The following is a 23,489-nucleotide window of genomic DNA, read 5'->3' on the forward strand; positions in this document are numbered from 1 at the left end:
AGGGAGGGAGACAGGGGAGCGGTTAGGTCTAGGTGATTAATAGCAGTGTGAGGTGAGGTGGTGGTAGCAGGGAGGGAGACAGGGGAGCGGTTAGGTCTAGGTGATTAATAGCAGTGTGAGGTGGTGGTAGCAGGGAGGGGGACAGGGGAGCGGTTAGGTCTAGGTGATTAATAGCAGTGTGAGGTGAGGTGGTGGTAGCAGGGAGGGGGACAGGGGAGCGGTTAGGTCTAGGTGATTAATAGCAGTGTGAGGTGAGGTGGTGGTAGCAGGGAGGGGGACAGGGGAGCGGTTAGGTTTTCCTCCTGGTGATGTGGTCATAGATGATGACCTGGCTGTAGAGGTCAGACTGGAGGGGAGTCCTGGAGGAGTTGTCCCCTGGTGAGGCCTAGAGAGGAGAGTAACAGAGTTAGAGAGGAAACAAACAGCAGGTGAAGCCTACAGACAGGAAGGAGAAACACTGTTGGGAAATATCCGGAAGATCTTTGAACTAGCATCCTTTGTTTATTACCTAAATTATTAGATTATTCAATTAACTAAATGATCTCAACATAATTGTTTTAGAATGTACAACGTGTGTGTTTAAAATCCAACAAGGTCCAAAAGCCAGAAACAACCTGTATCCTAGTTAGAGGATGTCATCGGACACGGCTCTAGTTTAACAGAACATCCCGCTTTTTAAAGACTTAGGAGTTTCTGGGCGTGCCTGAACTTACATTCCAGTCGGACTGCGGCCCTTCCACCAAGATTACACAAGGCGGTGTGTGCGTGGGAGCAGCTGTGGTTCTTTATTAAAGGCTCACTCTGTCAGAAGGTTTCAGAGGGAGTGGACACTCAGCCCAGCCACCCATTACTACCACAACACTTTTACCTCAAATGACACTTACGTAGGTGTCTTATTCAGTACCACAGCCTTCTGGTGGCCAAGTTCAAAATACCAAATAAGGACCAATTAAAATGGCTGCATCATACAGATCTCATGAGAGGTGTATGGGAAAAAAATAGAACATGTTTCGCATGTATTTTTACGTATGAAATTAAACATATATAATTTCTTCCATTACATCTTCTGGACTGTTCGACATTTTCGCAGGTTTATGCTAAAATGACTAATTCAAAAGGGAGAAATACTTTTTAAAGCACACATCGAAAACATTGAGAGAAAACAAGATTGTTTCATGTCAACGAAATTACTTCCAAACTTCAGTAAAATGCCAAAAGCCAAAGATTATTGGCTTGAGCAGACACACTGGTCATAGTATGACAAAGAGAGAACAAGAAACAACCCAGCAAACCGAAATTGGTTCTCTGAAAGTTCCCAGAACATTCGTTAGGTCGCGGCGAATGTTCTCATAACACAAAAACTGTCCAGTCGTGCTAATTATTGTAGAATGTTCGTATAAAACATTAGTCTGATGTTAAAAGAACGTTCCCAGAACACATTTAATCCGTTTTTTAAAGTTTCCCAGAATGTTTCATTAGGTTGTGGCAACAGTTTGGTGAGAACATTGTGGGGACATCACAAAAGATATGTTCCCAAAACACAAAAACTGTCCAGTTGTGCAGATGATTCTACAATGTTTCTTTTAGGGTGCAAAAAACATTCACCTGATGTTACAAGAACGTTCCCAGAACACATTTTGTCTGTTCTTTAAAGGTTCCCAGAATGCTTCTTTAAGCAACATTGTGGGGATATGACAAGAGATATGTTCCCAAAACAATACAACTGTCCAGTTATGCTGAATTTCAGATAATGTTTGAATCAGGGTGCACAAAACATTTATTTGATGCAAGAATGCTGACAAAACAGCCTTTCTGAGTTCTTTAAAGGTTCCCAGAACATTTAATTAAGTTATGGGAGTTGTCTGGGATGTTGCAAGAATATTCTTGTGATATTCACATAAGTTGCACAGAACATTCCCACTAACCAGATTTCCATCCAACCTTTCTATGCGAGTAAAGTACGTTGGATACAAAATGTCACGACAGGCCTGATAAAAACAGCAAATTTGTCAGTAAACTTCCAAATGTCGACAAAACAAAATACACTAGAAAAGGTGGGCTCTGTTTGTGTCAGTAAAATTAATTATGTGAGAAATGACAGTTGAAAACTCCTTTATACACAAATATTGATATAATAACCATCATATCGTTTTAAACTTGGGAGTCACGCGATGACATGTTGTGTGGTCTTCCCAATATGACTTGGGAAAGCATGCAGTTTATAAAAGGCTACAGATGAAATAAGTTATGATGAACTTCACAGGGTGGTGAAAGTGCCAAGGTTAAAACAGGAAGCATAGAATTCCTGATTGACCGTCCTGCCATGGCAACCATACTGCCATGGCAACCATACTGCCATGGCAACCATACTGCCATGGCGACCATAATGTCATGGCTTTATGGTTGCCATGGCAGTATGGTTGATATAATAACCACATTTGTGTATAAAGGAGTTTTCAACTGTCTGCTAAATGACGTTAATGTGCCCTTGAGCAAGGCACTTAACCCTAATTGCTCCTGTAAGTCGCTCTGGATAAGAGCGTCTGCTAAATGACTAAAATGTAAATGTAAATGGCTATATACTGAAAAAAGACAATGCAAGAGAGCATCCCTGGTGACGCAGAGGATAGAAGACCTGGCTTGGGAACCAAACATCGCAGGTTCGAACCCCAGATTGTCAATAAATGAAGTGTAGAAAGTATGGTTGCGTTTGTGTCATTAAATGCTGTTAAAATGTCCTGTGAGTGAAATAAAAGTGCCATGTGGCTCTATGTCACCTGCAATAAAGTCCTCAGATGTGAATTGCCATTTCAATCTAGAGAGAAACACAGTGGGGAAGTATTTCATCCTGCTTCCTGATGCTTTAAGGAGCTACACGCTGAGAATGTTGTGGTAATATTAGGTCAAACTTAAATATAACATTTTCTAAATGTTCTGAGGACCTCCAAGACAAGGTCAAATGTAGATTGTGTGAACATTAATGGGATATTATGTTAAACCCAAAACAAACATTCTATGAATGTCATAAAAATGGCCTTTTTTGGAAATTGTGGAACATTGTGCAACACTGTGGGAATGTTCTCCGCAACCTTCATGAATATCACACAAATATTCTTGCAACATCCCAGACAACTCCCATAACTTAATTAAATGTTCTGGGAACCTTTAAAGAACTTAGACCATGTGTTCTGTCAACATTCTTATAACATTAAGGGAATGTCCTGTGCAACCTAACTTAAATATATGAATGTCATCACAACTGAGCATATTTTGTGTTTTGGCAACCTATCTCTTGTAATGTACCCACACTGTTCCCACAACCCATTACATGTTCTGGGAATCTTTAAAGAACTCAGAAAGGCTGTTCTGTCAACGTTCTTGCAACATCAAAGGAATGTTGTGTGCACCCTGATACAAACATTATAAATATTAGCAAAACTCGACAGTTTTAGTGTTTTGGGAATCTATCTCTTGTCATATCTCCACAATGTTCCCACAACATAAAGAAACATTTTAGGAACTTTAAAAGAACATAAAACATTTGTTCTGGGAATGTTTTTGTATCATCAGGTAAACATTGTTTGCACCCTAAAATAAACATTGTATAATCATCCACACAACTGGACAGTTTTTATGTTTTGGGAACATATCTTTTGTGATGTCCCCACAATGTTCCCACCAGACTGTTCCCACAACCTAATGAAACATTCTGGGAATCTTTAAAGAACAGACAAAATGTGTTTTGGGAACGTTCTTGCAACTTAGACAAATGTTTTATACAAACATTGTATAATCATCAGCACGACTCGGTGGTGCTTTGCCAGGGCTGGGTCTGTGCTTTGCTGGGTTGAGCTGGGCAGTGCCATGCTGTTCAGGGCTAGGCTGGGTTCTGGGCATGTGGGTGGTTGCGGGTTGCTCTGTCTGGCTTCCAGTGCCTCCTCTAGTGTTTTTAATTGGCAGCCTGGTCTGCTCTACTCTACTCTACGCTGCTCTGCTCTGGTCGGGGCTGGGCGGTGCTCGACCGCAGCTGGAACGCACAACTGAGATTTTGATTTCGCCCTCAACAGCGCAGCAGAACTCAATATGTCCCCAAAGCTCAGTTTGCAACTCATGTTCAAAATAGTTCTGCTACTCCACAAAGCTCCTTCTCTCCGACACCGCCCCCAGCAGAGAGGACAGAGATGTGAACACCCAGAACTAGCAGCCACTGGATTAGGCTGTTGTTAGTTTGTAGAACCCTTGTCCCTCCTGTTCAGTGTTTAATGAGAGTCAGCAGGTGAACTCTGACAGCAGCACCATCTCTCTCTCTCTCTGTCTGTCTGTCCGTCTGACAGCAGCACCATCTCTCTCTCTGTCTGTCCGTCTGTCTGACAGCAGCACCATCTCTCTCTCTCTCTGTCTGTCTGTCTGACAGCAGCACGATCTCTCTCTCTGTCTGTCCATCTGTCTGACAACAGCACCATCTCTCTCTCTCTCTGTCTGTCTGACAGCAGCACCATCTCTCTCTCTCTGTCCATCTGTCTGACAGCAGCACCATCTCTCTCTCTGTCCGTCTGTCTGACAACAGCACCATCTCTCTCTCTCTGTCCATCTGTCTGACAACAGCACCATCTCTCTCTCTCTCTGTCCATCTGTCTGACAACAGCACCATCTCTCTCTCTGTCCGTCTGTCTGACAACAGCACCATCTCTCTCTCTGTCCGTCTGTCTGACAACAGCACCATCTCTCTCTCTGTCTGTCCATCTGTCTGACAACAGCACCATCTCTCTCTCTCTCTGTCTGTCTGACAGCAGCACCATCTCTCTCTCTGTCCGTCTGTCTGACAACAGCACCATCTCTCTCTCTCTCTGTCTGTCTGACAGCAGCACCATCTCTCTCTCTGTCCGTCTGTCTGACAACAGCACCATCTCTCTCTCTCTGTCCATCTGTCTGACAACAGCACCATCTCTCTCTCTCTCTGTCCATCTGTCTGACAACAGCACCATCTCTCTCTCTCTCTGTCCATCTGTCTGACAACAGCACCATCTCTCTCTCTGTCCGTCTGTCTGACAACAGCACCATCTCTCTCTCTGTCCGTCTGTCTGACAACAGCACCATCTCTCTCTCTGTCTGTCCATCTGTCTGACAACAGCACCATCTCTCTCTCTCTCTGTCTGTCTGACAGCAGCACCATCTCTCTCTCTCTGTCCATCTGTCTGACAGCAGCACCATCTCTCTCTCTGTCCGTCTGTCTGACAACAGCACCATCTCTCTCTCTCTGTCCATCTGTCTGACAACAGCACCATCTCTCTCTCTCTCTGTCCATCTGTCTGACAACAGCACCATCTCTCTCTCTGTCCGTCTGTCTGACAACAGCACCATCTCTCTCTCTGTCCGTCTGTCTGACAACAGCACCATCTCTCTCTCTGTCTGTCCATCTGTCTGACAACAGCACCATCTCTCTCTCTCTCTGTCTGTCTGACAGCAGCACCATCTCTCTCTCTGTCCGTCTGTCTGACAACAGCACCATCTCTCTCTCTCTCTGTCTGTCTGACAGCAGCACCATCTCTCTCTCTGTCCGTCTGTCTGACAACAGCACCATCTCTCTCTCTCTGTCCATCTGTCTGACAACAGCACCATCTCTCTCTCTGGGAAACAACAACCAAAAGGCCTTGCAGAGGAGAGCACACACACACCATCACACACACACACACACCATCACACACACACCATCACACACACACACACACAAACACACCATCACACACACCATCACACACACACACACACACCATCACACACACACACACACACACACACACCATCACACCACACAGCCTACCTTAGGGTCCACGTTGAGGATCTTTCTGTCCGTCTTGTTCTTAAAGAGCAGACCGCTGGAGTTCTCAGCTATCACCTGGTAGTTAGTGCTGGCGTTGGACGTGGACACCTGGGTCTCCCAGTTGTAGAAGCTGGCAAAAAAATAGAAAGTGTTAGATAATAAAATAATACCATTTCCTAATCGGTTTCTACAGATGATCAGTAATAGCAGTGTTACGTTTCTTTATCGTCAGAATGAGGTTGATCATGCAGAAAGATTTGCTAGTCATGTTGAACAGATCTATATTCTATATATATATAGCAGTTTACATATTGTAGCTGTTTGAGATAATATATTTACAGTACAGAAAGTGTATCTTTATCGGCTCTGCTCTGCTGGAGGCTTTGGGTGGTCTGGTCTAAAGTAGTGCACTATATAGGGAATAGGGTGCCATTCTCTGGTCTAAAGTAGTGCACTATATAGGGAATAGGATGCCATTCTCTGGTCTAAAGTAGTGCACTATATAGGGAATAGGGTGCCATTCTCTGGTCTAAAGTAGTGCACTATATAGGGAATAGGATGCCATTCTCTGGTCTAAAGTAGTGCACTATATAGGGAATAGGGTGCCATTCTCTGGTCTAAAGTAGTGCACTATATAGGGAATAGGGTGCCATTCTCTGGTCTAAAGTAGTGCACTATATAGGGAATAGGGTGCCATTCTCTGGTCTAAAGTAGTGCACTATATAGGGAATAGGGTGTCATTCTCTGGTCTAAAGTAGTGCACTATATAGGGAATAGGGTGCCATGTGGGACACACCCTTAACCAACCTGCCTGTTCTCCTCCCCTCCCCTGCGTGTGATGTTCAGCACCGTGCAGAGGTCACAACTTAGCACAAAACCACAGGATTATAAAGTATTACATCATCCAGTCCTCCAGCCAGAGTCGTTATTTAACAGCTGGGTATAAAACAAATCTACTTAGTCCATTAATAAAAAAGGAAAGCAAGCAACCACAGCACAAGGGGGAGGAAAACGTTGGAGTGGAGGAGACAGGAGTCTGTTTCCTATTTGATGTGAGGTGCTGTTGGTGAAGAGTAGGAGACAGGAGTCTGTTTCCTATTTGATGTGAGGTGCTGTTGGAGAAGAGTAGGAGACAGGAGTCTGTTTCCTATTTGATGTGAGGTGCTGTTGGAGAAGAGTAGGAGACAGGAGTCTGTTTCCTATTTGATGTGAGGTGCTGTTGGAGTGGAGAAGGAGACAGGAGTCTGTTCGCTATTTGATGTGAGGTGCTGTTGGAGAAGAGTAGGAGACAGGAGTCTGTTTCCTATTTGATGTGAGGTGCTGTTGGTGAAGAGTAGGAGACAGGAGTCTGTTTCCTATTTGATGTGAGGTGCTGTTGGAGAAGAGTAGGAGACAGGAGTCTGTTTCCTATTTGATGTGAGGTGCTGTTGGAGAAGAGTAGGAGACAGGAGTCTGTTTCCTATTTGATGTGAGGTGCTGTTGGAGAAGAGTAGGAGACAGGAGTCTGTTCGCTATTTGATGTGAGGTGCTGTTGGAGAAGAGTAGGAGACAGGAGTCTGTTCGCTATTTGATGTGAGGTGCTGTTGGAGAAGAGTAGGAGACAGGTGTCTGTTCGCTATTTGATGTGAGGTGCTGTTGGAGTGGAGAAGGAGACAGGAGTCTGTTCGCTATTTGATGTGAGGTGCTGTTGGATAACATTCCTCCTAGGCCAAGCTTTAAGGTAAAGCCCTGGCTAAAAACTATCTGAGTCAGGCAAAAATGACCTAAAACAAATGTTATGCAAGGTAGATGTACATTTTTCGTAACTAGCTAGCTACCAATTCTTCATGGCTAGTTAGCTAGCCAGTTAGCCCTATTGACTTACTATGGACTTACCCATTCACTGAACCTTCTTCCAGCCAGGACAATGGCAATAGAGACATAACAAGATATGCACAGAGCAAATAATTTTACTTCAGAACTATCAGCTAGTTATATGTGAATCTAAATAAAGTAGCTAACCAGACCTAAAACTAATGGGTGGATGTCAATTCTTCGTGGGTAGCAACCTAGCTAACAGTTCTTCGTGGCTATCTGGCTAGCTAAAAGTAGTAGCTAGCTAACAGTAGTAGCTAGCCAGTTAGCCCTATTGACTTACTATGTGCAGGTAAACTTGCCAAAATGAACACATCATGTATTTATTAACGTATCAGGATAAAATATTGTAGTCAGGCAACATATGAGATGTGAATAGGCAACATTTCATTCCGAAGTCGGACTGCATTTCTTCTCGCTACAGCTCAAATAATGTCCGCCATTGATTGAAAAAAATATTGCGTCATATTTTGTATGGTTGCGTCATATTTCTATGCATACTTTCCGTTGAAGTGCGCATCGATGCATGCTTCAAAATATGTACAAACGGAGTACGCATTCGAGAAGTGCCCTCTTTGCTCCGTTTCACATACTTTGATTTGGACTCCGACCCTCCCGGGCTCCCATTTGCGTGTTCGGAGCATTTTGGGGAACACCTGTAGTGTTCACTCCTTGGTTATGATAGTTTAGTCTAATGTAGTGTTCACTCCTTGGTTATGATAGTTTAGTCTAATGTAGTGTTCACTCCCTGGTTATGATAGTTTAGTCTAATGTAGTGTTCACTCCTTGGTTATGATAGTTTAGTCTAATGTAGTGTTCACTCCTTGGTTATGATAGTTTAGTCTAATGTAGTGTTCACTCCCTGGTTATGATAGTTTAGTCTAATGTAGTGTTCACTCCCTGGTTATGATAGTTTAGTCTAATGTAGTGTTCACTCCCTGGTTATGATAGTTTAGTCTAATGTAGTGTTCACTCCCTGGTTATGATAGTTTAGTCTGAGCTAACAGTAACACTTTACAGTAGCATTTTGTTGCAATGGATGGATTGTTGTCTCTCCTTGTCCGTGTACTGATTTAAAGGTCCATGGAATGCCTTCAACTTATGGAACCTGCCAGACACACGGCAGCCTCTATAAAAGCCTGGTGGTAACAGGGCTGACTATAATTACAACAGTCTAGTTCCATATCAGTGGAACCGCTTTAGAACTGATCTGGAACCGCTATAACCACTGTTTAGATGTTTCCGTCGCTAGCTCCAGAGGTTCTCACTCCAGAGGTTCTAGCTCCAGTGGTTCTAGCTCCAGAGGTTCTAGCTCCAGTGGTTCTAGCTCCAGAGGTTCTAGCTCCAGAGGTTCTAGCTCCAGAGGTTCTAGCTCCAGTGGTTCTAGCTCCAGAGGTTCTAGCTCCAGTGGTTCTAGCTCCAGAGGTTCTAGCTCCAGAGGTTCTAGCTCCAGAGGTTCTAGCTCCAGTGGTTCTAGCTCCAGAGGTTCTAGCTCCAGAGGTTCTAGCTCCAGAGGTTCTAGCTCCAGAGGTTCTAGCTCCAGAGGTTCTAGCTCCAGTGGTTCTAGCTCCAGAGGTTCTAGCTCCAGAGGTTCTAGCTCCAGAGGTTCTAGCTCCAGAGGTTCTAGCTCCAGTGGTTCTAGCTCCAGAGGTTCTAGCTCCAGAGGTTCTAGCTCCAGTGGTTCTAGCTCCAGAGGTTCTAGCTCCAGAGGTTCTAGCTCCAGAGGTTCTAGCTCCAGAGGTTCTAGCTCCAGTGGTTCTAGCTCCAGAGGTTCTAGCTCCAGAGGTTCTAGCTCCAGAGGTTCTAGCTCCAGAGGTTCTAGCTCCAGAGGTTCTAGCTCCAGAGGTTCTAGCTCCAGAGGTTCTAGCTCCAGAGGTTCTAGCTCCAGTGGCTCTAGCTCCAGTGGTTCTAGCTCCAGTGGTTCTAGCTCCAGAGGTTCTAGCTCCAGAGGTTCTAGCTCCAGAGGTTCTAGCTCCAGTGGTTCTAGCTCCAGAGGTTCTAGCTCCAGAGGTTCTAGCTCCAGAGGTTCTAGCTCCAGTGGTTCTAGCTCCAGAGGTTCTAGCTCCAGTGGTTCTAGCTCCAGAGGTTCTAGCTCCAGTGGTTCTAGCTCCAGAGGTTCTAGCTCCAGAGGTTCTAGCTCCAGTGGTTCTAGCTCCAGAGGTTCTAGCTCCAGAGGTTCTAGCTCCAGAGGTTCTAGCTCCAGAGGTTCTAGCTCCAGTGGTTCTAGCTCCAGTGGTTCTAGCTCCAGTGGTTCTAGCTCCAGAGGTTCTAGCTCCAGTGGTTCTAGCTCCAGTGGTTCTAGCTCCAGTGGTTCTAGCTCCAGAGGTTCTAGCTCCAGTGGTTCTAGCTCCAGTGGTTCTAGCTCCAGAGGTTCTAGCTCCAGTGGTTCTAGCTCCAGTGGTTCTAGCTCCAGTGGTTCTAGCTCCAGTGGCTCTAGCTCCAGTGGTTCTAGCTCCAGTGGTTCTAGCTCCAGTGGCTCTAGCTCCAGAGGTTCTAGCTCCAGAGGTTCTAGCTCCAGTGGTTCTAGCTCCAGTGGTTCTAGCTCCAGTGGTTCTAGCTCCAGTGGCTCTAGCTCCAGAGGTTCTAGCTCCAGAGGTTCTAGCTCCAGTGGTTCTAGCTCCAGTGGTTCTAGCTCCAGTGGTTCTAGCTCCAGAGGTTCTAGCTCCAGTGGTTCTAGCTCCAGAGGTTCTAGCTCCAGAGGTTCTAGCTCCAGAGGTTCTAGCTCCAGTGGTTCTAGCTCCAGAGGTTCTAGCTCCAGAGGTTCTAGCTCCAGAGGTTCTAGCTCCAGAGGTTCTAGCTCCAGTGGTTCTAGCTCCAGAGGTTCTAGCTCCAGAGGTTCTAGCTCCAGAGGTTCTAGCTCCAGAGGTTCTAGCTCCAGTGGTTCTAGCTCCAGAGGTTCTAGCTCCAGAGGTTCTAGCTCCAGTGGTTCTAGCTCCAGAGGTTCTAGCTCCAGAGGTTCTAGCTCCAGAGGTTCTAGCTCCAGTGGTTCTAGCTCCAGAGGTTCTAGCTCCAGAGGTTCTAGCTCCAGAGGTTCTAGCTCCAGAGGTTCTAGCTCCAGTGGTTCTAGCTCCAGAGGTTCTAGCTCCAGTGGTTCTAGCTCCAGAGGTTCTAGCTCCAGTGGTTCTAGCTCCAGAGGTTCTAGCTCCAGAGGTTCTAGCTCCAGTGGTTCTAGCTCCAGAGGTTCTACCTCAGAGGTTCTAGCTCCAGAGGTTCTAGCTCCAGTGGTTCTAGCTCCAGTGGTTCTAGCTCCAGTGGTTCTAGCTCCAGAGGTTCTAGCTCCAGTGGTTCTAGCTCCAGTGGTTCTAGCTCCAGTGGTTCTAGCTCCAGAGGTTCTAGCTCCAGTGGTTCTAGCTCCAGTGGTTCTAGCTCCAGTGGTTCTAGCTCCAGTGGTTCTAGCTCCAGTGGTTCTAGCTCCAGTGGTTCTAGCTCCAGTGGTTCTAGCTCCAGTGGTTCTAGCTCCAGTGGCTCTAGCTCCAGAGGTTCTAGCTCCAGAGGTTCTAGCTCCAGTGGTTCTAGCTCCAGTGGTTCTAGCTCCAGTGGTTCTAGCTCCAGTGGCTCTAGCTCCAGAGGTTCTAGCTCCAGAGGTTCTAGCTCCAGAGGTTCTAGCTCCAGTGGTGCTGTGCTGGCCAGCTGCCCAACAATAACACAACTCCAAATGTCACACTTTGAGGCGCTGGAGGTTGTAGTCTGTAGTGTAGTGGACCCCCTCTCATCTCTCCGCTCCTCTCCTTTAAGTCTCCACTCCTCACCTCTCAGTCTCCTCTCTACTGTCTCCTCTCCTTCTCCTCTCAGTCTCATCTCAGTCTCCTCTCAGTCCCCTCTCCCCTCAGTCTCCTCTCCTCTCAGTCCCCTCTCCTCTCATTCTCCTCTCCTCTCAGTCCCCTCTCCTCTCATTCTCTTCTCCTCTCAGTCCCCTCTCCTCTCATTCTCTTCTCCTCTCAGTCTCCACTCCACTCCTCTCCTCTAATCTCCTCTTCTTCAGTCTCCTCTCGTCTCTTGCCAGTCTCCTCTCTTCTCAGACTCCTCTCCTCTCGTATCCTCCCCTCAGTCTCTACTCCTCTCCCCTCAGTCTCTACTCCTCTCCCCTCAGTCTCTACTCCTCTCCCCTCAGTCTCTACTCCTCTCCCCTCAGTCTCTACTCCTCTCCCCTCAGTCTCTACTCCTCTCCCCTCAGTCTCTACTCCTCTCCCCTCAGTCTCTACTCCTCTCCCCTCAGTCTCTACTCCTCTCCCCTCAGTCTCTACTCCTCTCCTCTCAGTCTCTACTCCTCTCCCCTCAGTCTCTACTCCTCTCCTCTCAGTCTCTACTCCTCTCCCCTCAGTCTCTACTCCTCTCCCCTCAGTCTCTACTCCTCTCCCCTCAGTCTCTACTCCTCTCCTCTCAGTCTCTACTCCTCTCCCCTCAGTCTCTACTCCTCTCCCCTCAGTCTCTACTCCTCTCCCCTCAGTCTCTACTCCTCTCCCCTCAGTCTCCGCTCGTTTCCTCTCAGTCTCTACTCCTCTCCCCTCAGTCTCCGCTCGTTTCCTCTCAGTCTCTACTCCTCTCCCCTCAGGTGAGACGAGTGTTCAGGCTATGGGTGAGACGAGTATTCAGGCTATGGGTGAGACGAGTGTTCAGGCTATGGGTGAGACAAGTATTCAGGCAATGGGTGAGACGAGTATTCAGGCTATGGGTGAGACGAGTATTCAGGCTATGGGTGAGACGAGTATTCAGGCTATGGGTGAGACGAGTATTCAGGCTATGGGTGAGACGAGTATTCAGGCTATGGGTGAGACGAGTATTCAGGCTATGGGTGAGACGAGTGTTCAGGCTATGGGTGGGACGAGTGTTCAGGCTATGGGTGAGACGAGTGTTCAGGCTATGGGTGAGATGAGTATTCAGGCTATGGGTGAGACGAGTGTTCAGGCTATGGGTGAGACGAGTATTCAGGCTATGGGTGAGACGAGTGTTCAGGCTATGGGTGAGACGAGTATTCAGGCTATGGGTGAGACGAGTATTCAGGCTATGGGTGAGACGAGTGTTCAAGCTATGGGTGAGACGAGTATTCAGGCTATGGGTGAGACGAGTATTCAGGCTATGGGTGAGACGAGTGCTCAGGCTATGGGTGAGACGAGTGCTCAGGCTATGGGTGAGACGAGTGTTCAGGCTATGGGTGAGACGAGTATTCAGGCTATGGGTGAGACGAGTATTCAGGCTATGGGTGAGACGAGTATTCAGGCTATGGGTGAGACGAGTATTCAGGCTATGGGTGAGACGAGTGTTCAGGCTATGGGTGAGACGAGTATTCAGGCTATGGGTGAGACGAGTGTTCAGGCTATGGGTGAGACGAGTATTCAGGCTATGGGTGAGACGAGTATTCAGGCTATGGGTGACACAATAAGAGAATGACATTTCCCACAGAACGAAAAACCAGTTTCAAGCCAAATCCACCTGTTGTCCGCCCAGATACGGAAATCCCTCCTTGGAAACAGACTGCTGATTGGTGGAAAAAGATGTCTCAGATCCTGAATAAGACATGAGAATAAAGAGTCTACAATCACTGGATGAATAAAAAAAATGACTCCACTTTGATTGTGTGAATCTGATAAGGGCTGTGGTTCTGGTAAACAGGGATGATTATGTGAATGAGATCAGGGGACAATTGAACAACACCACTTTCTATCAGAAACTGTCACGTGACTCCCACACCACTGTTCAAAGATGAGATTCACTGCAAGCTGAAGTCTCTTGTTGAAAGTGGATGACAAAAATAATATGAGTTAATGAAAGTAGACCATCCAATCACGAGCGTTATCCATGCCTTACCAAAAATCCTAATGATTGGATACGCCATTAGAGAGACTGTGGTTCATTGACTTTAGACATTTCAGCTTTTAGAGATTAGTTTCTAAAACCAAGTGTGGTGTCACTCCCCACATATGTACGTGATTCTATGAACATGATTAACACCCTTAAGACAATGGACAACATTGATGAGGAGATGATTATGACTTGTTTTATGTTGAATCTCTGTATATTAACATCCCCCACCAGGGAGGCCTAGAAGCTATGGCATACTGTCTTAGCCAACGACCCACTGGCACACTGTCTTAGCCAACGACCCACTGGCACACTGTCTTAGTCAACGACCCACTGGCACACTGTCTTAGCCAACGACCCACTGGCACACTGTCTTAACCAACGACCCACTGGCACACTGTCTTAGCCAACGACCCACTGGCACACTGTCTTTGCCAACGACCCACTGGCACACTGTCTTAGCCAACGACCCACTGGCACACTGTCTTAACCAACGACCCACTGGCACACTGTCTTAGTCAACGACCCACTGGCACACTGTCTTAGTCAACGACCCACTGGCACACTGTCTTAGCCAACGACCCACTGGCACACTGTCTTAGCCAACGACCCCCTGGCACACTGTCTTAGCCAACGACCCACTGGCACACTGTCTTTGCCAACGACCCACTGGCACACTGTCTTAGTCAACGACCCACTGGCACACTGTCTTAGTCAACGACCCACTGGCACACTGTCTTAGTCAACGACCCACTGGCACACTGTCTTAGCCAACGACCCACTGGCACACTGTCTTAGCCAACGACCCACTGGCACACTGTCTTAGCCAACGACCCACTGGCACACTGTCTTAGCCAACGACCCACTGGCACACTGTCTTAGCCAACGACCCACTGGCACACTGTCTTAGTCAACGACCCACTGGCACACTGTCTTAGCCAACGACCCACTGGCACACTGTCTTAGTCAACGACCCACTGGCACACTGTCTTAGCCAACGACCCACTGGCACACTGTCTTAGCCAACGACCCACTGGCACACTGTCTTAGTCAACGACCCACTGGCACACTGTCTTAGCCAACGACCCACTGGCACACTGTCTTAGCCAACGACCCACTGGCACACTGTCTTAGTCAACGACCCACTGGCACACTGTCTTAGCCAACGACCCACTGGCACACTGTCTTAGCCAACGACCCCCTGGCACACTGTCTTAGCCAACGACCCACTGGCACACTGTCTTAGCCAACGACCCACCGGCACACTGTCTTAACCAACGACCCACTGGCACACTCCCTACCACTAACTATACTGTTGAACTGGCTGAGATTGTTATGACTAAGAACTTTTTCATGTTTGAAAATGACCTGTTCATTCAACAGAAGGGGTAGTAAAATGGCACTGAATTATGTCGATCTGTATGTGGGGTTGTTTGAGAAGAATGTGATTTTCAGCCCTAACAATCGATTATTGTGCCATATTAAGCTCTGGAAACACTTCATGAATGACATATTCCTTCTATTCCAGTGCCCAGCAGAGGAACTTCATCAATTCCACTCCTTCATCAATATAAGCGGTGAACATCTGCAATTCACGCTCACTTTTGACGCGCATGAAACAAGTTTTCTGGACATTTTGATAAAGAGCAGGTGGGGGGGGGGGGGCTTTAGCACAGACCTATACAGGAAGTCGTCGGACAGGAATTTCCTGTTACGCAGAGACAGCTTCCACCACACACCCTTGAAAAAGAGCCTCCCTTTCAGCCGATATAGTCGCATACACAGGATCTGTAGTACACAGAGTGACTATGATAAACATGCACACTGTCTGGAGGACCGTTTCAGACAGCAGGGTTACCCAGAGGAATGGCTACATGACACAACGGACCGTTACAAAAAATATGACCCAGAATGACAGCCTCACACCCAAACCACCATGCCCTCCTGACCAACGAGTCCAATGCTTCCTCCAATCCTCCCCACTTGGCAAATAGTTTCGACCACATCATTAAAAAAACACTGGCACATCTTGAGCACTGATCCACAACTGGAAAAGACGTTTAAGGAACCCCCGCCGGTACTTTTCAGACACGACGACCCCAACATCAGTCAAACGGTGGTGAGGTCCGATCTTCCACCGGTGCCACGTAGCACCTTCCTAGACAATGTGCCGGATGGTAATTACAGATCTGGCCGATGTACCCAGTGTAACTTTACCAACAAATGCACAATGTTCAATCCCCCTATCACAGGCAGGGCCATTAAGATTAGGGGCATCATTACGTGTTCTACAGAAGAGGTGGAATACCTGATCCAGTGTATTTGTGGTCTATGCTATGTAGGAAAAACAAGCTCTGAAAACAAGGACAGCAGAACATCAGGAGTAATATCAGGATCCTTGACCAGAGAAACCCTGTGGCCGCGCATTTCATGAACGCTCGTCACAACATCAGGTCTCCGAGATATCGAACACGTTGGAGATCCTGCTAATCTATTACTGAGAAGAGAACTGAATTGGATTCACCGTATGTACGCCACGTCTCCAAAAAGGTCTGAACCAGGAGTTTCTTACGCTAGGCCACCTTCTCACAAATGATCCCAAAAATATAAAAATTAAATAAAGTTGGTTCAACACAGTGGCGGGTCATTTTGACCCTAGGACAACGGGAGGGTTAAACATTTTTGTTTAAAATCTGGATATTTGTATTTTTGTATTTTATGTCTTACCGTGTTCTGACCATAAAAATGTTAAGGAGATTATTTTACAAACACTTCCTCATATGTCATTGAAACCAGTATTTCTGTCATGTTCTCAACTTTCTTTCATTGTCCAGCAGCCAAAGACACCATCCTAGCCATATTAACAACCATCCTAGCCATATTAACAACCATCCTAGCCATCTTAACAACCCATGCTAGTTGTTGCATCTTTAGAGGTTCTCTCTTTCAACATTTCTAAAGGATATTTTCATCTCTGTCATATTAAACCGCTGGCATTTGCTGTGTTTTCCCGCTAATTGCATTTGGGAACATTCCCGCTTATAACCTCATGCCGTGAGCGCATTGCTGCGCTTATAATGTGAAGAAATAGCCTAATAGTTTAGCAACGTTTTAAGCTAATCATTCTGATCTGGGGTTTTTTATGTACAGTGGTTGTATTCATTTGGGATGTATTGTCCCACAACTGTCCCAGAGTCTGTTTGGAATATAAAGTAATTCTGAAAAAGACACAGTGAAGGAATACACTTTTTGGCCTAAATGCAAAGCCTCATGTTTGGGCCAATTCCAACAAAACACATCACTGCCTCCTTATTTTCAAGCATGGTGGTCGCTGCATTATGTTATGGGTATGCTTCACATAAGCAAAGACTGGGGAGTTTTTCAGGATAAAAATAAATGGGATGGAGATGAGCACAGGCAAAATCCTAGAGGAAAACCTGGTTCAGTCCGCTTTAAACCAGACACTGGGAGAGGAATTCACCTTTCAGCAGGACAATAACCTACAACACAAGGCCAAATCTACACTGGAGCTGCTTACCAAGAAGACAGTGAATGTTCCTGAATGGCCGAGTTACAGTTTTGACTTAAATCTGCATCAAAATCTATGGCAAGACCTGAACATTACCGTCTAGCCAGGATCCCCAACACCTTGACAGAGCCTGAAGAATTTTGAAAATAATAATGTGCAAATATTGTACGATCCAGGTGTGCGAAGCTCTTACAGACTTCCTCAAAAAGACTCACAGCTGTAATCGCTGCCAAAGGTGTTTCTAACATGTATTGACTCAGGTGGGTGAAAACGAATATAATCTAATCAAGGTATATTAGTGTTTTTTTTTTATTTATCTTTAAAAAATGTTAGTATTTTTCTTCCACTTTAACATTAGAGAGTATTTTGTGAATATTACAATTCAATCCATTTTAATCCCTTTTTTTTTTTTTGGGACTGAAGAACTCCAAGGGGTCTAAACACTTATAAGCGCTGTACATCATCTCTAAATGAACTTGGAGATTATACCGTGTTTATCCAAGACAGAAGAGAGGTCACACAGTAACGTCTGTTTGCTGCTGGTTTCCCAGCAACCAGTTGAATTACCGGACAGTTTCTGGTAGCTGTAAATCAGCTGGTTGTGGGGTTAGAGTTACACTCTTAGAAAAAGAAAGGTGCTGTCTAGAACCTAAAAGGGGTTCTTCGGCTGTCCCCATAGGAGAACCCTATGAAGAACCCTTTTTGGTTCCAGGTAGAACCGTTTTGGTTCTAGGTAGAACCCTTTTGGGTTCCATGTAGAACCCTTTCTAAAGAGGGTTCTACATGGAACCCAAAATAGTTTTACCTGGAAACAAAATGGGTTCTGCCTGGAACCAAAAAGGGTTCTTCATAGGGTTCTCCTATGGGGACAGCCGAAGAACCCTTTTGGAACACTTTTTTCTAAGAGTGTAGGAGGGTTGGTGCCATTAGAGAAGCTCCAAAAAAAAAAGATTTACCCCCAAAAATACGTCTCTCTCTCTAACTTCCCGAAATACGTCTCTCTCTCTAACTTCCCGAAATACGTCTCTCTCTCTAACTTCCCGAAAGTTCAGATTCCAGAGACACCCTCTATTTGCCATCTGGTTCCACTGAAGGGTTTTCTAACTTCTCCTGTCAGCATTCTGAGTGACAGACTGCCTGCATCCCAAATGGCACCCTATTCCCTATGGGCTCTGGTCTAAAGTAGTGCACTACATAGGGAATAGGGTGCCATTCTCTGGTCTAAAGTAGTGCACTATATAGGGAATAGGGTGCCATTCTCTGGTCTAAAGTAGTGCACTATATAGGGAATAGGGTGCCATTCTCTGGTCTAAAGTAGTGCACTATATAGGGAATAGGGTGCCATTCTCTGGTCTAAAGTAGTGCACTATATAGGGAATAGGGTGCCATTCTCTGGTCTAAAGTAGTGCACTATATAGGGAATAGGGTGCCATTCTCTGGTCTAAAGTAGTGCACTATATAGGGAATAGGGTGCCATTCTCTGGTCTAAAGTAGTGCACTATATAGGGAATAGGGTGCCATTCTCTGGTCTAAAGTAGTGCACTATATAGGGAATAGGGTGCCATTCTCTGGTCTAAAGTAGTGCACTATATAGGGAATAGGGTGTCATTCTCTGGTCTAAAGTAGTGCACTACATAGGGAATAGGGTGCCATTCTCTGGTCTAAAGTAGTGCACTATATAGGGAATAGGGTGCCATTCTCTGGTCTAAAGTAGTGCACTATATAGGGAATAGGGTGCCATTCTCTGGTCTAAAGTAGTGCACTATATAGGGAATAGGGTGCCATTCTCTGGTCTAAAGTAGTGCACTATATAGGGAATAGGGTACCATTTGGGAGGCATCCCCAGTCTGCTGTTTTAGTAAAGACAGGAAGCATCTCCAGTCTGCTGCTATAGTAAAGACAGGAAGCATCCCCAGTCTGCTGTTTTAGTAAAGACAGGAAGCAGCCCCAGTCTGCTGCTATAGTAAAGACAGGAAGCATTCCCAGTCTGCTGCTATAGTAAAGACAGGAAGCTTCCCCAGTCTGCTGCTATAGTAAAGACAGGAAGCATCCCCAGTCTGCTGTTTTAGTAAAGACAGGAAGCAGCCCCAGTCTGCTGCTATAGTAAAGACAGGAAGCATCCCCAGTCTGCTGCTATAGTAAAGACAGGAAGCTTCCCCAGTCTGCTGCTATAGTAAAGACAGGAAGCATCCCCAGTCTGCTGTTTTAGTAAAGACAGGAAGCTTCCCCAGTCTGCTGCTATAGTAAAGACAGGAAGCATCCCCAGTCTGCTGCTATAGTAAAGACAGGAAGCATCCCCAGTCTCTGTGACAGGGGCCTGCAGGGCTACCGGACACATGAAAGTATTAGACAGTATTAGGTAAGACAGGACGACCAGAGGCCTTGAGCTGCAGTCTGCTGTGTAGCACAGACAGGGCACTGCCAACAGAGCTGAGCAACACAGCCTAGCTAGCCTCCATTCAGAATAGACTGTTTCAATGTTCCAATTATAAAATTACAAACTGAGGTTTTACCCACTCCGACTTTCACCACCGGGGTCTTTTTCTAGATATTAAGAGAAAACTAGATGGTCATTTTCCATGAAGAAAAAGTATTTTTGTGGTAGTGGAAGAAGTTTAAAATGTTTTACTTAAGCCAAGCAGTTTAATATAGCAGTTAAATATAATATTAGTCTGATTACTTTAATAGACTACAATATGAACCTTATTACTTTGGGTTGTGGGGCAGTTAGATCACATCTTTCAACACAAATAACTACACTCAGACTACTACACTTTTATCCAGTCTCCTACTAGACTACCACAGTATATAAACCTGTACTAGTAGAGTACAGAAGACAAGGAGGCATTGTTGAAGTTTAAAATACATTTTAAAATGGTATGTTATCCCAAGCTGTTTATCCCTTACTTCAACCATACATTAATGTCTTAATCAAATGATGAAGCTGTTAAAAGAAAGTTATGACTGGACAGATAAATAAATGGCTGATAAATGAATTAAGGATACAGGGATGGAAGACCTAATGGTGGAGGGATGAAGACCTAATGGTGGAGGGATGAAGACCTAATGGTGGAGGGATGGAGACCTAATGGTGGAGGGATGAAGACCTAATGGTGGAGGGATGAAGACCTAATGGTGGAGGGATGGAGACCTAATGGTGGAGGGATGAAGACCTAATGGTGGAGGGATGAAGACCTAATGGTGGAGGGATGAAGACCTAATGGTGGAGGGATGGAGACCTAATGGTGGAGGGATGGAGACCTAATGGTGGAGGGATGAAGACCTAATGGTGGAGGGATGGAGACCTAATGGTGGAGGGATGAAGACCTAATGGTGGAGGGATGAAGACCTAATGGTGGAGGGATGAAGACCTAATGGTGGAGGGATGAAGACCTAATGGTGGAGGGATGGAGACCTAATGGTGGAGGGATGGAGACCTAATGGTGGAGGGATGAAGACCTAATGGTGGAGGGATGGAGACCTAATGGTGGAGGGATGAAGACCTAATGGTGGAGGGATGGAAGACCTAATGGTGGAGGGATGAAGACCTAATGGTGGAGGGATGAAGACCTAATGGTGGAGGGATGGAGACCTAATGGTGGAGGGATGGAGACCTAATGGTGGAGGGATGGAGACCTAATGGTGGAGGGATGAAGACCTAATGGTGGAGGGATGAAGACCTAATGGTGGAGGGATGGAAGACCTAATGGTGGAGGGATGGAAGACCTAATGGTGGAGGGATGGAGACCTAATGGTGGAGGGATGAAGACCTAATGGTGGAGGGATGAAGACCTAATGGTGGAGGGATGGAAGACCTAATGGTGGAGGGATGAAGACCTAATGGTGGAGGGATGAAGACCTAATGGTGGAGGGATGAAGACCTAATGGTGGAGGGATGAAGACCTAATGGTGGAGGGATGAAGACCTAATGGTGGAGGGATGGAGACCTAATGGTGGAGGGATGGAGACCTAATGGTGGAGGGATGAAGACCTAATGGTGGAGGGATGGAAGACCTAATGGTGGAGGGATGAAGACCTAATGGTGGAGGGATGGAGACCTAATGGTGGAGGGATGGAGACCTAATGGTGGAGGGATGGAAGACCTAATGGTGGAGGGATGAAGACCTAATGGTGGAGGGATGAAGACCTAATGGTGGAGGGATGGAGACCTAATGGTGGAGGGATGAAGACCTAATGGTGGAGGGATGAAGACCTAATGGTGGAGGGATGAAGACCTAATGGTGGAGGGATGAAGACCTAATGGTGGAGGGATGGAGACCTAATGGTGGAGGGATGAAGACCTAATGGTGGAGGGATGGAAGACCTAATGGTGGAGGGATGAAGACCTAATGGTGGAGGGATGAAGACCTAATGGTGGAGGGATGGAGACCTAATGGTGGAGGGATGGAGACCTAATGGTGGAGGGATGGAGACCTAATGGTGGAGGGATGAAGACCTAATGGTGGAGGGATGAAGACCTAATGGTGGAGGGATGGAAGACCTAATGGTGGAGGGATGAAGACCTAATGGTGGAGGGATGAAGACCTAATGGTGGAGGGATGAAGACCTAATGGTGGAGGGATGAAGACCTAATGGTGGAGGGATGAAGACCTAATGGTGGAGGGATGGAGACCTAATGGTGGAGGGATGGAGACCTAATGGTGGAGGGATGGAAGACCTAATGGTGGAGGGATGGAAGACCTAATGGTGGAGGGATGAAGACCTAATGGTGGAGGGATGGAGACCTAATGGTGGAGGGATGGAGACCTAATGGTGGAGGGATGGAAGACCTAATGGTGGAGGGATGAAGACCTAATGGTGGAGGGATGGAGACCTAATGGTGGAGGGATGGAGACCTAATGGTGGAGGGATGGAGACCTAATGGTGGAGGGATGGAGACCTAATGGTGGAGGGATGAAGACCTAATGGTGGAGGGATGAAGACCTAATGGTGGAGGGATGAAGACCTAATGGTGGAGGGATGGAAGACCTAATGGTGGAGGGATGGAGACCTAATGGTGGAGGGATGAAGACCTAATGGTGGAGGGATGGAGACCTAATGGTGGAGGGATGGAAGACCTAATGGTGGAGGGATGGAAGACCTAATGGTGGAGATATGGAAGACCTAATGGTGGAGGGATGGAAGACCTAATGGTGGAGATATGGAAGACCTAATGGTGGAGGGATGGAGACCTAATGGTGGAGGGATGAAGACCTAATGGTGGAGGGATGGAAGACCTAATGGTGGAGGGATGGAAGACCTAATGGTGGAGGGATGAAGACCTAATGGTGGAGGGATGGAGACCTAATGGTGGAGGGATGGAGACCTAATGGTGGAGGGATGAAGACCTAATGGTGGAGGGATGGAGACCTAATGGTGGAGGGATGGAAGACCTAATGGTGGAGGGATGAAGACCTAATGGTGGAGGGATGGAAGACCTAATGGTGGAGGGATGGAAGACCTAATGGTGGAGGGATGAAGACCTAATGGTGGAGGGATGGAGACCTAATGGTGGAGGGATGGAGACCTAATGGTGGAGGGATGAAGACCTAATGGTGGAGGGATGGAGACCTAATGGTGGAGGGATGGAAGACCTAATGGTGGAGGGATGAAGACCTAATGGTGGAGGGATGGAAGACCTAATGGTGGAGGGATGAAGACCTAATGGTGGAGGGATGGAGACCTAATGGTGGAGGGATGGAAGACCTAATGGTGGAGGGATGGAAGACCTAATGGTGGAGGGATGGAAGACCTAATGGTGGAGGGATGAAGACCTAATGGTGGAGGGATGGAGACCTAATGGTGGAGGGATGGAGACCTAATGGTGGAGGGATGGAAGACCTAATGGTGGAGGGATGGAAGACCTAATGGTGGAGGGATGGAAGACCTAATGGTGGAGGGATGAAGACCTAATGGTGGAGGGATGGAGACCTAATGGTGGAGGGATGAAGACCTAATGGTGGAGGGATGGAGACCTAATGGTGGAGGGATGGAGACCTAATGGTGGAGGGATGGAGACCTAATGGTGGAGGGATGAAGACCTAATGGTGGAGGGATGAAGACCTAATGGTGGAGGGATGGAGACCTAATGGTGGAGGGATGAAGACCTAATGGTGGAGGGATGAAGACCTAATGGTGGAGGGATGGAAGACCTAATGGTGGAGGGATGGAAGACCTAATGGTGGAGGGATGGAGACCTAATGGTGGAGGGATGGAGAGAGGTTCAGTTGGACTGATTGGTATGATGAAGGAATTCATCTAAGGTTGAAGGGAGTTTGAAGGTGTGGATGTGTGTGTGTGTGTGTGTGTGTGTTGAAGGTGTGGATGGTGAGTGTGTGTGTGTGTGTGTGTGTTGAAGGTGTGGATGGTGAGTGTGTGTGTGTGTGTGTGTGTGTGTGTTGAAGTTGTGGATGGTGAGTGTGTGTGTGTGTGTGTGTGTTGAAGGTGTGGATGGTGTGTGTGTGTGTGTGTGTGTGTGTGTGTTGA

At 46.7% G+C, this 23,489-nt stretch overlaps 1 protein-coding gene across 1 annotated transcript in view; it reads right to left on the minus strand.

The window, feature by feature from the left end:
• Positions 1-289: 289 nt before the first annotated feature.
• The window catches only part of cfap299 (cilia and flagella associated protein 299), a gene marked incomplete at both ends in the record, with an annotated part of 37,244 nt that continues 14,044 nt past the window's right edge, over positions 290-23,489 (minus strand). The window contains 2 exons of the mRNA XM_084200408.1: positions 290-385; positions 5,822-5,951. Of these exons, the coding sequence (XP_084056534.1) occupies positions 290-385; positions 5,822-5,951 (226 nt within the window). The remainder of the gene's footprint in view (positions 386-5,821; positions 5,952-23,489) is intronic.

Source organism: Coregonus lavaretus (genome assembly GCF_964263955.1).
Source record: "Coregonus lavaretus genome assembly, contig: HAP1_SCAFFOLD_2943, whole genome shotgun sequence".
NCBI lineage: Eukaryota > Metazoa > Chordata > Actinopteri > Salmoniformes > Salmonidae > Coregonus > Coregonus lavaretus.